Genomic DNA, 13,423 nt, shown 5'->3' on the forward strand with positions numbered 1-13,423 from the left:
TGGCTACTCTTTAGGGGGAATACTGATAGCATTTGTTGTAATCAGATTCCTGAATTCCAGCTCTCTCCAGTCAGCAGCCAAAAATAATTGTTTAGAATAAAGATGTTGTGCACCTGTGGAAATCCTTGCTGCCCATGGCCTCCATGTTAGCCTTTATACTTTCGTCTGAATGTACTGGCTCCTTTCCTGCTCTACTTTAATGGGATTTCTCCCCTCCTTTTCTCCCACCATTTGAAAAATCTGCAAAACAGATTAAATAAAATAGTCTAATTTACCACTTACCTACCACCCATCTAGCATTCAGAAAGAGGAATTTCAGTGTTCTTATAATAAAGTAGGGGCTCTCTTTTCCTGTCTGAGGTCTTACAAAGTCCCTGGGGGCTCCTAGGAGTCTCTGTTAAAAGCGTCTGACTCCTTACTTGCAAGAAGACCGTTCGGATTATGCAGACAAGATCAAACAGGCAAGATGGATTCTGAGCTCCCTTGCATTCATTGTTAGTTATGGAAGACCAGCTGTAAAAACTGGTCATACTGGGTCGTAGTTTGGAGTGAGGATTTCCACCACTTTCCCATACTTTAAGTGATTGGCATCTGCCAAGAAATCAAAACATACAAAGAGGCCTTTTCATCACGTTCAGTTCGGAATTTCCAAGCAGCTAACGACAAGCAGGGCTGGCAAGCCAGAGAGGCGGTTTGGTTGCGCGGCTACTCGAGAGTGTGCGGTAGCCGAGGGCCGCGTCCCCGTAAAGCCGAGAGCTGTAATGATGTCAACTTGTTATTTACTTTCCAAATCTGAATGACTGAGCAAGGCGAAAGGAGAATCAATCAACCACAATGTGACCCTACAGGCGGAAAAAACGCAGCGCTCCCACCACCAGGCGGTGGGGGAAGGGAAGCACGTGTAACCAGGGCAGGGTTGCATCAGGAAGGAGCTCGCTCTGGTTTTCTGTTGCACCCTTGGTTTTTCGATTGCATGTAATACCTCAACATCAGTCCTCCCAAGCCCAGGGAGCCCGGGAGCAACGACGGGTAGGCTCAAGGGAAGGCCCCACCACGCCCTTTTGGGGGGCCTTGAATGGCAACTGATACAAAATAAGACACAATCTATTCTGCTGATTCACAATTATGGAGACTGTGTAAGTGTGTATTTTTTATTGATGTGCTCTAATAATGGTGCAGCAACAGTCGTTTTACCTCATTGACGTTTTACAGCAATATTTGGCAGGGTAATTTTTAGTCTACCTTTTTGATGGAGGACCAGCCCTTTAAAAACTCACCTTGGGGCCCCCTCCCCCTATAACCAGTACAACAAATGCTCCAGTGTCCCAGAAAGGAGCAAGTGAGGTTACAGTGTAAAATGCTGAGTGTACTGGGCTGTTAGGGCGAAGCTCATTGTACACCAAAGGGAAGGGCAAACTTATTTTAAAATAGTCAACAAAGCAGACACCAAAGTTGCTGGGGGCGAGGCGGGGTGGGTGCGGATATTTGTTTAAGGGAATTAAGGCCGTGAGTGGTGGGCAGTTGTCACCACACTGGGAGGGGAGGAAGAGCTGGGGATTTCGGTTCGCCAGGGCTGGGCCGAGTGAGCCATTGCAACATAAAACACTTTGCAAAAGCCCAAGGTCTGAAGCCTGTGGGTAGGGGTAGGGGTAGGGGTGGGGTGAGAAGGCCCTAGGGCCCAAGACTCCCCCACCTCCAACTCCCAGGCTCACACCCCAGCTCCTGGCCTCCACCCCAGTCTGTCTCCCCAAGCATTTTTGGCACTTCTCCGGAGGGATTTTGCAAAGGTCAAGGTTCCACCTGAGCCTCCACTTTTTGGGAAGGGGAAGAGACCACTGGGGTATCCTCTCTGCCGCCGATTTTGAGGGAGATGAACTCTGGAGCAGGTTGCAGGGTGTTCTGTTAGGGCACTGGGCGGCTTCTTTGAGGTGGGGGAGGGTAACAAAGCAGTGGCCCGGTTTCCTTTCCCCTTAGAAACCGCAGGGGTGGTGGTCCGGGTTCTTGTCCCCTCCTGGCAGTAAGAGAAAGGTTGGGTTTGGGACTGGGGCTGGGGTGGGCTTGCGTTTCCTTCTGCCCCCGTGGAGGCCACGGGGAAGGGACAGGGTGCGGAGCTAGTAAGGAGAGGCCCGGGTTCTCCTCACCCATTCCCCCTCCGTGGTGTGGAGGGGAGAACTGGGGTGAGGGACAGTGTAGCATCGCAGGTCCCCCACTGTGGGGTAGGGAAGGACTGGGACACGGGTCTTCCCTAGATGCCGTGGGGGAGGGTCTGTGTTGGGGCGCGGACTCTCACCCCCTTCGCCGTGGGGGAAGGGCAGGCCTGGTGTCCTTACCCTCTTTGGAGGAGGGGCTGGCTTGGGACGCGGCCCCCCAGGGCGTGGGGGAGGGACGGGGGGACGCGGGCTCCCCTCCCCCGATCGTGGGGGAGGGTGCGGGCTGGGGGCCGTGGGGGAAGGGCGGGCCTGGGCGGCGAAGGCGGCCCCGCTGGCAGTCCTCCCGGCCGGGGTCGGCGCGCTGGCGGCCGCTCCCCCGGAGGTCACTGCCCGTGCCGGTCCCTCCCGCCGTCCCGCCCTCTCCCGCCGCCGCCGCCGCCGCCGCCGCCGCTGCTCCCGCCCCAGCCCCCCCTCCGCACTCGGGAGCGAGGAGCCGCCAGCGCCCCCGCCCCGCCGCCGCCGCCGCAGCGCCCTCGGCCGCCATTCGGCACCCGAAACTTTCCAGTGCCCGCGCCTCTCGGGGACTCGGAGGCGGCGGGGCGGGGGCGGCCCGGGGGCGGCACGCGGCTGCTCCGGGCGCCGGGCCCTCCTCGGCCGTGGCACGGCCCGGGCTCGGCGACGGCCGGCCGGAGGAAAGCTCGGAGTGGCGGCGCCGCCACAAGTTGCGCTGCTCGTGGCGAGGTGAGTGCGCGGGGCTTGGCCGGCCGGGCGGGGTGGGCGCAAACTTCTACGGCGCGGGGGCCGGCGATTCCCTCCCCGCTCGCGGGCAGGCCGGCGGCCGGGAGCGCCAGCACGCTCCGCCCGCCTCCGGGGCTCTGGAGGGGCAGGTCCCCAACTGTCCCCGGGGCTCGGGCTGGGGTGCGGCGCGCTCCCTGCAGGCTGAACAATACCCCGATGTGGCCGCACCCCAAAGTGCCGGCGAGTCGGGGACGAGCGGCGGCTAGGGGGCTCCTTTGTTTTGGGGAGGGGGAGGCGGGCGGTAAGTTTGGGGAAGCGCTCGACTTGTCCCCCGATGCCCCTTTGTCTGCGGATCCTGGGGCTGGCTGCGCGAACCTGCGCTGCCGCGGGATCCCCGTGGGGGAGGGGAGCCCCATTCATCCCTGGGCGCGGGCCGGCCCGCCCGGGACCGGGTGGAAGCGCGGCGGCGCGCAGCTCAGTGAGTGGCGGGCGAGGCGGCGTGGGCCGCGGCGGCTCAGTTTCCGAGGCGCAGAAACTGTCAAGGAAGTCGGGAGTCCCCCGGCCGGAGCGAGGGGAGCAGGCTGAGGGCGACTAAGGCGGGTGGGAGGAGCCCTTGGCCAGGCAGGGGCTGCAGAGCGTGGCCTGGGGAGGCTGCAGACCTGTTGCTCCCAGGCTCGCAGGAGGGTTGCCCCCTAGATCCGTGTCCCAGGCCCTGCTCCTCAGGGGGACCTTCCCAACCCGGGTCGGTGCTCAGAACGGGGTGGGGGCGCGCCTGCGGGAGTCGCAGGACGCTGGAGCTGTGACAGTTGGGGGTCGCTAGAGGCCCGCCGGCGCTGGGATAGGGCCTGGACTTCACGTGTGTCGCCCGTGCGCGGTCAGGCCCGGCCCGGGCTCTCTCATTGCCCGGCCTCGCATTCTCCAAGGCAGCGGCACTGGAAATTTCACAAAGTTGTTAAAGTCGGAGGTTTTTTTTTTTTCCCCTGTTGGTGATGTTGTAGAGCAGAACCCCAAAAGAAACAAAAAACCCACCCCCATTCCATATGCAACTGCTTCTGCTTTGCGTTGTCACATGTGGCTTGACCTGACTTCTGGATGTTTTTCTGACGCGCCTCCCGAGCCCCTGGGTTAACCTGGAAGGGAAGGGGCGGGACTGCAGTCTGGGAGGGGGAGGGGAGCGCCCCGCGAAGGTCCTGAATGGTGGCCTCGGGGTAGCAACTGGTCCTTGAAAATTTTATGAAAAGTTTGCAGTCAGTCATTCCTAGAAAAGACGCGTTGGGGGCGGAGGAATGTTGATTGTGGAACAATTGAGACGTGAAGATGACGCTCGTATTTTAAAGGATGGTAATACCTCAAATGTACTGCTGATTTTTGTAGAAAAGCACCCATCTAGGTAACTAATCCAGGACTAAAAGCTGAAGTTCATCACTTGACCCACTTATTAAAATAGCCCCTTAAGGGTATTCCAGACCTTAAGTGAACACACACCTGTGGGACAAAAATGGAGACTGTGTTTTATTTGTTGGTGGGCACAGCAGGGTGTGTGTCACTGGAGCTCCTGAGGTTGGCTTTTATCCAAGAGCTTGGTCAGTCCCGGAATTGTCAGCACCCCCATTTAAATTTCACAGGATCATCCTTAAATCTCCCAGACCTCACCCCTCCTGAAAGTTTGGGTGTTCTAATTGAGAGCGGGGTGTCCTAGTTGGTCTCGAATCTCACCTTTAACTGTGGGAAGCTTCAGTTTTCTTATGTGTGTGATGGCATCAAGGTCTGCCTGGGTGGGCTGTTAGGAGGGTTTCCGTGCTAGCCAGCAAAAAGGGGAATAGAGCCCCTGAGTCCAACTCCTGGGACACTTAATGCTTGGCTAGAAAAGCAGCCTTTGTCCCCATTTGGCCTGAACTAGTGAAAGGCCCACCCTGTTCTGCTCTACTGTTGACCTTGAAGTCCTGCAACTTTTCTGAGTCATTTTCCTATATGTGTAAAAATAAAAAAGAGGAACTGAAATCGTGATACTCACTGGGTGGTGCAAGGACAGAAAGCAGAAATGTATGTATAAGTTTTTTGAAAATTATGGAGCCTGTAAATTGAATTTGTTGCTATCGTGCAAATAGAATAATTGTCCATACATTACTTGAGTGCCGTGCAGTGAGGATTTTACAGGCACTTAACGCCCTGTGTGCAGCAGTTACTTCCGTTCTGCTGCAGAGGACACTGACTTGCTAATATATGATATAGGGAGGACTGTCTAATCCCAAAGCCCCTCTTAAGCTTGGTGTTATTTTGCCTTCCTGTCTACAAAGTGTGAATTTTCCCATTTGGAGACAAGGTCATTAAATTACACACACACACAAACTGTCTCTCTTCCCCACTCCCCGCCCTCCAACTCCAGAATCTGCGTTGAAATCTGCATGTACATTTAGACAAATCTCAACAGAAATCATGAAACATCCACCACAGCAGAGGGATTGTTTCCGACTGTAGCTCAGTTGTCCAGTAGGTAACCACAGGCCACATGTGCATATTTAGATTCAAGTTAATATAAATTCAGTAACAATTCTGTTGTTACTGAAATTACCTATTCTGTTCTTTCTGTGCTCTACCCATAATTCACATACTCAATAGTTGATTGTAGCTCATGGCTACCATCTTGGACAGCGGAGAACTTGCAGAAAGTACTAAGGAGGGTGATACTCTGTAGTAACTGCAAGGATTGATAAAGAAAACAGTAAAGAGAGTTAGTCTGCTTTTTGTGGGGAAAGGGGAGAGGCTATAAGAGTTTTAAATATTTTACAGGTAGATCTTTGAAGGAAAGACCCATTTCAGCCAGCAGTTTAGGAAAGTGATTTCAGTCAATTTCAGTGAGATTGACGACTGTGGTTTTATATTCACGTGGTTTGGATCACTTTTGAATGAGAAAACCAGAAGTCAACCCAGAGTCTTACGCAGTGTTTAACCTTGGACATAGGCATTTAGTGTCTCTGTGCCTTAGTTTTCCATCTGAAAAATGGTGTAGCCAGTCCCCACGTTGCCTGCCTGAATGTGTTGCAGTGAACATACCTTGGGATGGTGGGGAGCCCAAGGTCTTGCCATCAGTGAGGCTCCATGTGCATAATTGAGATGTAGGCCGTGTGTAAACCCCTGCTATGGGCAACGTAGGTTCTCTCCCCATCAAGTTTATGTCCTCAGTATTAAGGTTTAATCTCTTGAGATTGAACTCCTCTAATTAAAAGGCTGATAAGAAATCCTTCCAATAAAGTGAGACTTCACAATAGTCAAAGTATTTTTTAAAAAGGAGCTAGGTGCTAGCCATTTCTGGTACACCGGTCCCTGAGTCAGGATGTTATTTTTATTACTTCGTTGAGGTGTTCTTTGCATAGTCTTCTGTATTTTTTATAGCAACAGAATAGAAATTTTATTTGTAAATGAGGATGGGTAAAAACCTGACTTCGCGCCTGTCAGAGAGCTGACTTCCAGATCCCTTCTGCCCCTCGTCCTCACTCCTGGTCTCTCTCAGGACTGCTGTTACCTGTCGGCCTTTGGGACACCTGCCCTAGTCACGATTCTCTTACAGAGGTGGGAAATGGGTCCCTGCAGAGGGAGGCCAGGCCCAGAAAAGTCATCTCCCATGGGTCCTGAGCGGCAGGAAGTCACATCCTCTCTCAGATACCTGTAGGGGAGGAGGAGGACCCCTTACCCCGATCCTGTGGCAGCCCCCTCTCCCAGCTTTGTGCCTGGGTCAGAGTCTGGGGCTCCACGCACATGGCATTTCCAGGGCTCCACCACAAGCATTCTTGTTCTGCCCGATGATGCCCCGAGACTGTCCTAGGCATGGTGTCCCCATACCTTGCATTTGCCCCCTTTTTCTCCCTAAAAAAAAAGTAACATCCAATAAGTTGTTAATCTTTCATCACCCAAGACATTTAAAAAATAGTTTCAATCAGGAAGTAAGACTAAAGTCATTTTGTAAACATTTTTTTTAAGTAGGAAAGATAAACTTTTTTTCCCGTAACTATTTTTAGCGTGACGGAAAGTAACTGGCCCTTTGAGTGGAGGCTGGATGTGAACCCTCTCCTTGGGTCTTGCCCTCCTTGGCCCTTCCGCTCCATCCTTTCTGTGAGGCTCGGCCTACCAAATGGATGACCCTGGCCACATTGTCAGAACGAGGCCCAACAAAACCAAAATAAAAGCTGGATGTGGGAAGAGACAAACAGAGTCAACATGTTTATAAAGGGAATGAGAGCCTGCTCTGAGGAAATGAGTTTAAAACCTCAAGGGGAAAATACAGTCATTAAGGAATTTGTTTCCTGGGTGTCTTACTGACCAGGGAGCCAGGAACTTGACGGAAGGTGGTTGTGTCCACCCAGTGGCAGCCTCCTGCGAAGCCGTTCTGTGTATCATCACCGCGATCAAATATTTATTGCGAATCCACTGCCTGACTGAAGACTGCAGATGTGACCTGAAAACCATTGGAAAATTAAATTGGAGCCAGTTTAAACTTGAAAACAGAGGAGAGAATATTTTTATCTTACAAAGGAAGTCTGGTACCATTTTCATGGCTTGGCTTGTTCGTGGCAGATGGGAGCAGAGAGGTGGAGATGGAACATGACATGCAGGGTCAAGAGAAAGGGAAGTGTTCAGAGACGGGGGTAGGAAAGGCAGTTGTTTATTGAAACCGTATTTTCACCACTGAATGCTAGAATCTTGGAGTTGACTCATGGTTCTCAGGCCAGTTTTGCCCCCTGCTGTCTAGGGGCATTTGGCAATGTCTGGAGACATTTGTGGTTGTCACAAGTCGGGGGAGGGGGATGGTGGGGTTCCTGGCATCTGATGGGTCCATGGATGCTGCTTAAACATCCCATGGTGCACAGGACAGCCCCCACCCCAAATGCCGGTGGTGCAAAGGTGGAGACACCAAACCTGAAGTGTACCATCAACTCTACAGTCCAGTTTGGAGCGAGGTCCACGGGCAGGTGGATGGCAAGGAAAGATACATACCCAGTTCTGTGGTTCTTAGGGCTCCTCCCCCCCTTCCCTGGGAGGCTAATTTGGGATACCTTAGGCAGTAAGTGACGACATAGGCACTCACAGGAGAAGGGAAAGGAGGAGGTGGGAAGTGCATGGGCTTTGAGGAACACAGACTAACAGGGGCAGCACTGCTGGAGGTGTTGGGGGAGGGGCGGCTGCTAGTTGCTGAAGCTCTTCCTCAACCCAAGTATGTTAGAGAACCATGCTCCCCCTCCCTGTACCAGTACCCCTGCTTCTGCTTCTTCCTGTTGGTGTTGCTGACGTCATTGCAGATTTAGCCGGTCTCACTTTGGGTCAGTTTCTTGGGACTTGGGTATTTATCAGGAGAAAACCCAGCCCGTCTGATGTTTTCGGACCTTTTCTGTGCCCAGCGAGATGTTGGTTACCCTGGATTGGGGGAGACTCCAACACCATGCAGGGTGCTCAGGAGGGCGAGGGCAAATCAGTGTGTAGGGTGTTTGCTTCTTGCAGGACTCTTGGGTGCTGCTTAGGTCTCGGTCCCTTCCTACGACTGTGAACGGCTGGCGGCAGCTGGGCACGAAGCTGCATTTTCCTGGTCGGGGCCCTCTTCCAAGGATTGGCCCCTTTGGCACCCAAATCTGGTCCTCCTGAGCCCCCTGTTGCGTGACCACCCCGCCAAGCCCAGCCTGGGCAGGGGCCTCTTGGGCTCCTGGTGGTCAGGGGGCAGTTGACACGGCTGTGTCAACTTGGCAGCCAGCCCACCATGCACTGACTGCGTCTTTGGACAAATCAGTTACCTTCTCAGGTGTTAGTTTTCTCACTGAGAGAGCAAAGGAAACGTATTTATTTCTCAGGCTTACTGTGTTAGAGGAGAGAGGATTAGTATCATGCTTGGAGCCCTGCGTGCTTATGTTTTCCTCTACTCTGAAGGTGGGAATTTGGTGTGGAAATATACACAGATAATAGTAATATATCTTTATCAGTTAGGGGGGTCTCCAGCAATCGCTTGCTTGCCTTATCTTTTTTCCCCTTAAGTTAAATTTCAGGGCTGGCATACATGCACACAGACGCTTTATGCATGTATGTATGTGTATATAGTATATATAACGTGTATATATAGAGAGACTCTCTGTTTTCTGAATTACTGTACATAAATTATGAATTAAGCACGTGCTTAAATGTCTATAACCACCACCAGTACGCAGGATAGAGGACAGCTGGATTCCATTACCCCAGAGGTGTCCATGGTGCTCCCTCTCCCCGAGCCCCCAGCCCCCAACCCGGGCGCCTGCTTCCTGGTCTTGGTAATCACATTTTATCTCAGGATGAGGTGCCTCATGGAGAATCCCTCCACCCTTTCAGCACCTCCCTTGACACATGAGTTTTATACTTCAGCACAGTTGGCCCAGTGTGCTTTCCTCAGAATGATTTTGCGCCGTGGATATTATCAAAAGCAAGGAAAAAGCAAACATATAGCTTCTTACTGTTTGTTTGAAGCCACAGTGAGAAAATACCAGGTGTCTTGCTGGAGCTGCCTAAGTCTTGCTCTTCTTCAATGCTGGTTCATTCTTGCTGTCTAATTAGTTGAGATGAGGCATTTTGGGGTGCACTTTCAGAGATGGTTTCTGTTACTATGGAAAGACATTTAAAATGTAAAATACTGCAGTAGGTTGAAGTTGTCTTTAGTTTCAAAAACAGGACACACAAGAGGCGAGGTTTTCTCTGTAGGGTAATAATGTGACCGTAAAGCAGGGTGAAAATATCCTGTTGTGTTTGCCACATTAGTTTGTTCTAGAAATAAAACAAATTCTGGTATCTGTATTTCTGTGTGGTTGTTAACTTACATTTTACCTTGGGTCGTAATTTCACTATTTGCAATCTAATAAGAAATGGCACGTTTTTTGGAGAATCCCTGATGTGGCATTTTGGCCACTTACCTCCTGCCTTGGGTGTTCTGTCGGCGCGTGTAAACTTGTCGGACCTGTGTGTGTCCTCACACGTAGAGTCAAAGGCTTCATGAGCTGATCTTGAGGCCTCCCATGCTTCTCGTGTGTGGATTTTAATCATGTAAAGGGACACTACTGAAATGTTGGGTAGGCTTTTTTTTTTTTTTTAAGACTTTTGTAGGTTAAGAAATTCAGTGGTTTTATATTAACTGAAAGTTTGGGTAAACTATGTCCCGTGCTTTGACTGTCGTTTACCCATGATTAAAATAAGCAATATTCTACTTAACATTGGTAAGTCAGTTGCATATTTTACTTAAAAAAAAAACAAAAACCCAGCAATTCAGAAGACACTTTGGGCTGTTGAGTGCCTCCGAGTAATTCTTATGATTGTTGTGGTTTCCCAGTCTCAGGAGACCCTGTAAAATAAGCACAAACAATGCTCATGGCAAAATTCACAGTGTTTATTCTTCAAGAGAGTGTCTGCCTTGAATTCCTGTCTATTTTTCCTAGCATGGTAGATGTAGCTGGAATGCTTAAAAGAAAACATGAGTGTTCTCTGCTTACTTCTCTTGAGCCTGGAACTCAGAATGTGACCCCAGATAGCCAGCCCTGAGCACTTTCCTTTCTGGAACACTTGCCGCTAACTCCCAGGTGGAATACAGAGGCTGGGGAGTTGAGGGCCGCCACTACCCCTCCCCCCTCCCCTCCAGGCTGATCAGCTTACCTCTTGCCAGGATATTGAACAGTTGACTCACGCCTCCTGAGATCTGGACCCCCAAATGCATCCATGTTGCAGTGAGGCTAGAGGGACACTGTCCCCCTTGTTGGATGGCTTGATGCGTAACTATTAGAGACTTGCCTGTTGCCATCCGGCTGTAGAGTCTGTGAACATCCTGCATCCAGTTCTGCAAACATTTCTGCTTGTTTGAACTTCTTCATAGATGGAAATTTGGGTAAAAGAAGCATACTGTATGTGTTGCCATTTTAGTTCTTTGATCAGTAATAAATACTTTACTCTGGTAAGACCACATGAACCATGATTAAGAACTGGAGAAAGTCTGTGTGTGACTGAGCAGTGCTTTCTGTTTCTAGTGCTTTGCAGGGTAATTCTTAGTCTTAGCCAAGGGTCCAGGTACCCTTGTTATCTTGACATCCGATTGAAGATGAGGAGTGAGAAAGGAGGGTGGAGGACAGTTATCCAATTCATGTGATGCAGAAATTTGTAGCACCACTGTGCAAACGTAATTCTCAGCATTTGCACAGTTCCACATGGTTGCCGAGTTTTAGTTTGTATTTCAGAAAGCAGCTGACCAGAGAATTGATGTCTCTACCATTTGGTTCATTTGGGAGACAGATTAAACTTGGGTCCCAGCCTTAGACTCTTTTTCCAACAGAATCTTATCAGGCATTTTAATCCTTGAAACTTGAATGCCAGCCCTGTGTAGGTAAAGACTCAAGTAAGTATTCACATTTATCAACTTAAAAACAACGGTTGCCAGTCCCTGACAGCCATAGGTCAGTCTTGGGAGACACGCTTTGGTTTAACTCCTAATTTGATTATGGAAAAATACCACATTAGGGTTGTATTTCTAAGATGGACGATGTTTCTATGCCAAGTTCAACCCTTTCCAAGGATCTATAGTGTAATTCTTCAAAAAGCCTAGCCAGGAGAATAGCGTTGGAGGGGTACCCAGCTCAGAAGGTGGTGAAAATAAGAATTAATGATCTCACGTGTCCAGTGCACGACAGAAATTATTGGAGACCTTATGAAAACAATGGGAGAGACCTGTGGATATGAGACTTGCCTGATAAATTTCATGGGACTCTGATAAATTTCACAGACCTCTGGACCTCTGAGTATGTTTGCTTGAAACCAAGAGTCTCCATGTTTAGCGGGGGCAGAGGGGGACAGAAATGCCTTGTTCCAGGCTTTAATTTTCAAAGTGGGCTTCCAAGTGGATTTCATGTCCTCTGGCAGGTGCACAGTGAGTTTTATTGGAGTGCAAGAAGAAACTTCAGTTGTCCATTTATTTTTTTTAAATTTAATAGTTACAAAACGTCTATTTGTGGTCTATGAAAAATGCATATAACATTAGGTGAGTGTTATCTATAGTTAATATATTACGTGAGTTGGGGTTAGTGCTTAAAACGTGTTCACCCAGAGGGATATGCAATGAAAAATAAAGCATTTAAAGATCCTGAAGAGGCCCCCAGAGGTGATGAGAGAGGTTGATAGTGAAGTCCTTGAATAAAGTGGGACACATATGTGTTCCCCTTTCCCTCTGTCTTCAGCTGCCATAGGGTGTGTGTGTGTGTGTGTGTGTGTGTGTGGACGTACACGTATATGTGTTAAATGACTGAGATCTGCCAGCTTAAAGATTGGACATTGCTCCAGGGGATGCAGTGTTAAGGATGTGATTTGGGGAGGAAAGAACATACAGTGACAGGGTACTGTGCATATTTTGGATCTACTGGATTTTGCATGTTTTTAAAGCTGAAAAAATATTTGTGTTTCAGAACCAGATGACAGTGTCTCGGTTGCAGGTGCACGAGGAACCTTTGGAACAATGCTGTACTTTTTAAGCATTTCATGACGCCACAGTGTTTTCATAATCACTTAATTCTGTTTATAAATCAGCTGCTTTCATTGATGGATGCCCTCGGGGCTCCCAAGAAACCAGGCTTTTTGTTGAATAAGTGATTCAAACTTGAAAAGATGGTAGCATGAGATAGCGCTGGAACTAGGTTGTGAGAAAGTCCTTGGGTGCCTTCAGGCTGCCTGTTTATTTGTTGTTATTTCTTTTTCCAGGGACATATTTCATCCATCATGTTTGTTTTATTATTGTTATCATTTTTTTTGCATTTCACGTTAGAGGCTTTTTAACAGAGAAAACTGTCGTTTTAGTTGATGCTATATTGCTGGTGTCACAGAGAGTCAATAAATACAAAAACTATATTCACGACTCAGGCCACATGGTGGGCTGTGGAGGTGAGAAATGGGACTCACCTCCGAGCTTAGGGTCTCAGGCTGAGCTCATTTGCTGAGAATGGATGAAGGTCTGGTTTTCATGAGACTAGACATCAACCGTAAGTAGCTCCGGGGTTACCCCACCAAGCCTGTTTGTTTAACTGGAAATGATGGATATTTTAGCTTCGGGTTTTGTGTATGATTTGGGGTGTCGCGTCCATTTTCCCCTTTGCGAATGCTGGGTGTGCAGTGCAGCTCGTGAACAGAGGGAGGCGGGGACAGGCACCCGGCACCCAGAAGCCTGCAGCTGACGTTCCTGGTCACGTCCTCGAACTGTCAGGGCGTCGGGTGCCATGCGTCGTCAGCGCTTGTCAGGACCCACGTCGACATTCATTTGTCCTTTGGTAAACTGATGTATTTATCTCCTGCTTGATAAAAAACAGATTGCTTCTCTTAATGGTAATATTCAGAAGGCACCTACTGCAAAGAGAGGAGAAACGGGAAGTAGAATTTCTAACATCTACGGTATGCACCTTTGTCTCTGCTCTCCAGGGATCCATACGTTTAAGCACATTTAGCTGTAATGGGAGTCTTTGGGAAGGTTCTGTATCTTGTTCAGGTCCTGACTTCATACTGCA

The 13,423-nt window shown here is 49.8% G+C and overlaps 1 protein-coding gene across 1 annotated transcript in view; it reads left to right on the plus strand.

Annotated features, from left to right (window-relative positions):
- The first annotated feature begins 1,870 nt into the window (after positions 1 to 1,870).
- LOC116662185 (translation initiation factor IF-2-like) overlaps positions 1,871 to 13,423 on the plus strand; it is a 43,017-nt gene continuing 31,464 nt past the window's right edge. The window contains exons 1-2 of the mRNA XM_032475629.1: positions 1,871 to 1,886; positions 2,250 to 2,891. Coding sequence (XP_032331520.1) covers positions 1,871 to 1,886; positions 2,250 to 2,891 — 658 coding nt within the window. The remainder of the gene's footprint in view (positions 1,887 to 2,249; positions 2,892 to 13,423) is intronic.

Source organism: Camelus ferus, chromosome X (genome assembly GCF_009834535.1).
Source record: "Camelus ferus isolate YT-003-E chromosome X, BCGSAC_Cfer_1.0, whole genome shotgun sequence".
Classification (NCBI taxonomy): domain Eukaryota; kingdom Metazoa; phylum Chordata; class Mammalia; order Artiodactyla; family Camelidae; genus Camelus; species Camelus ferus.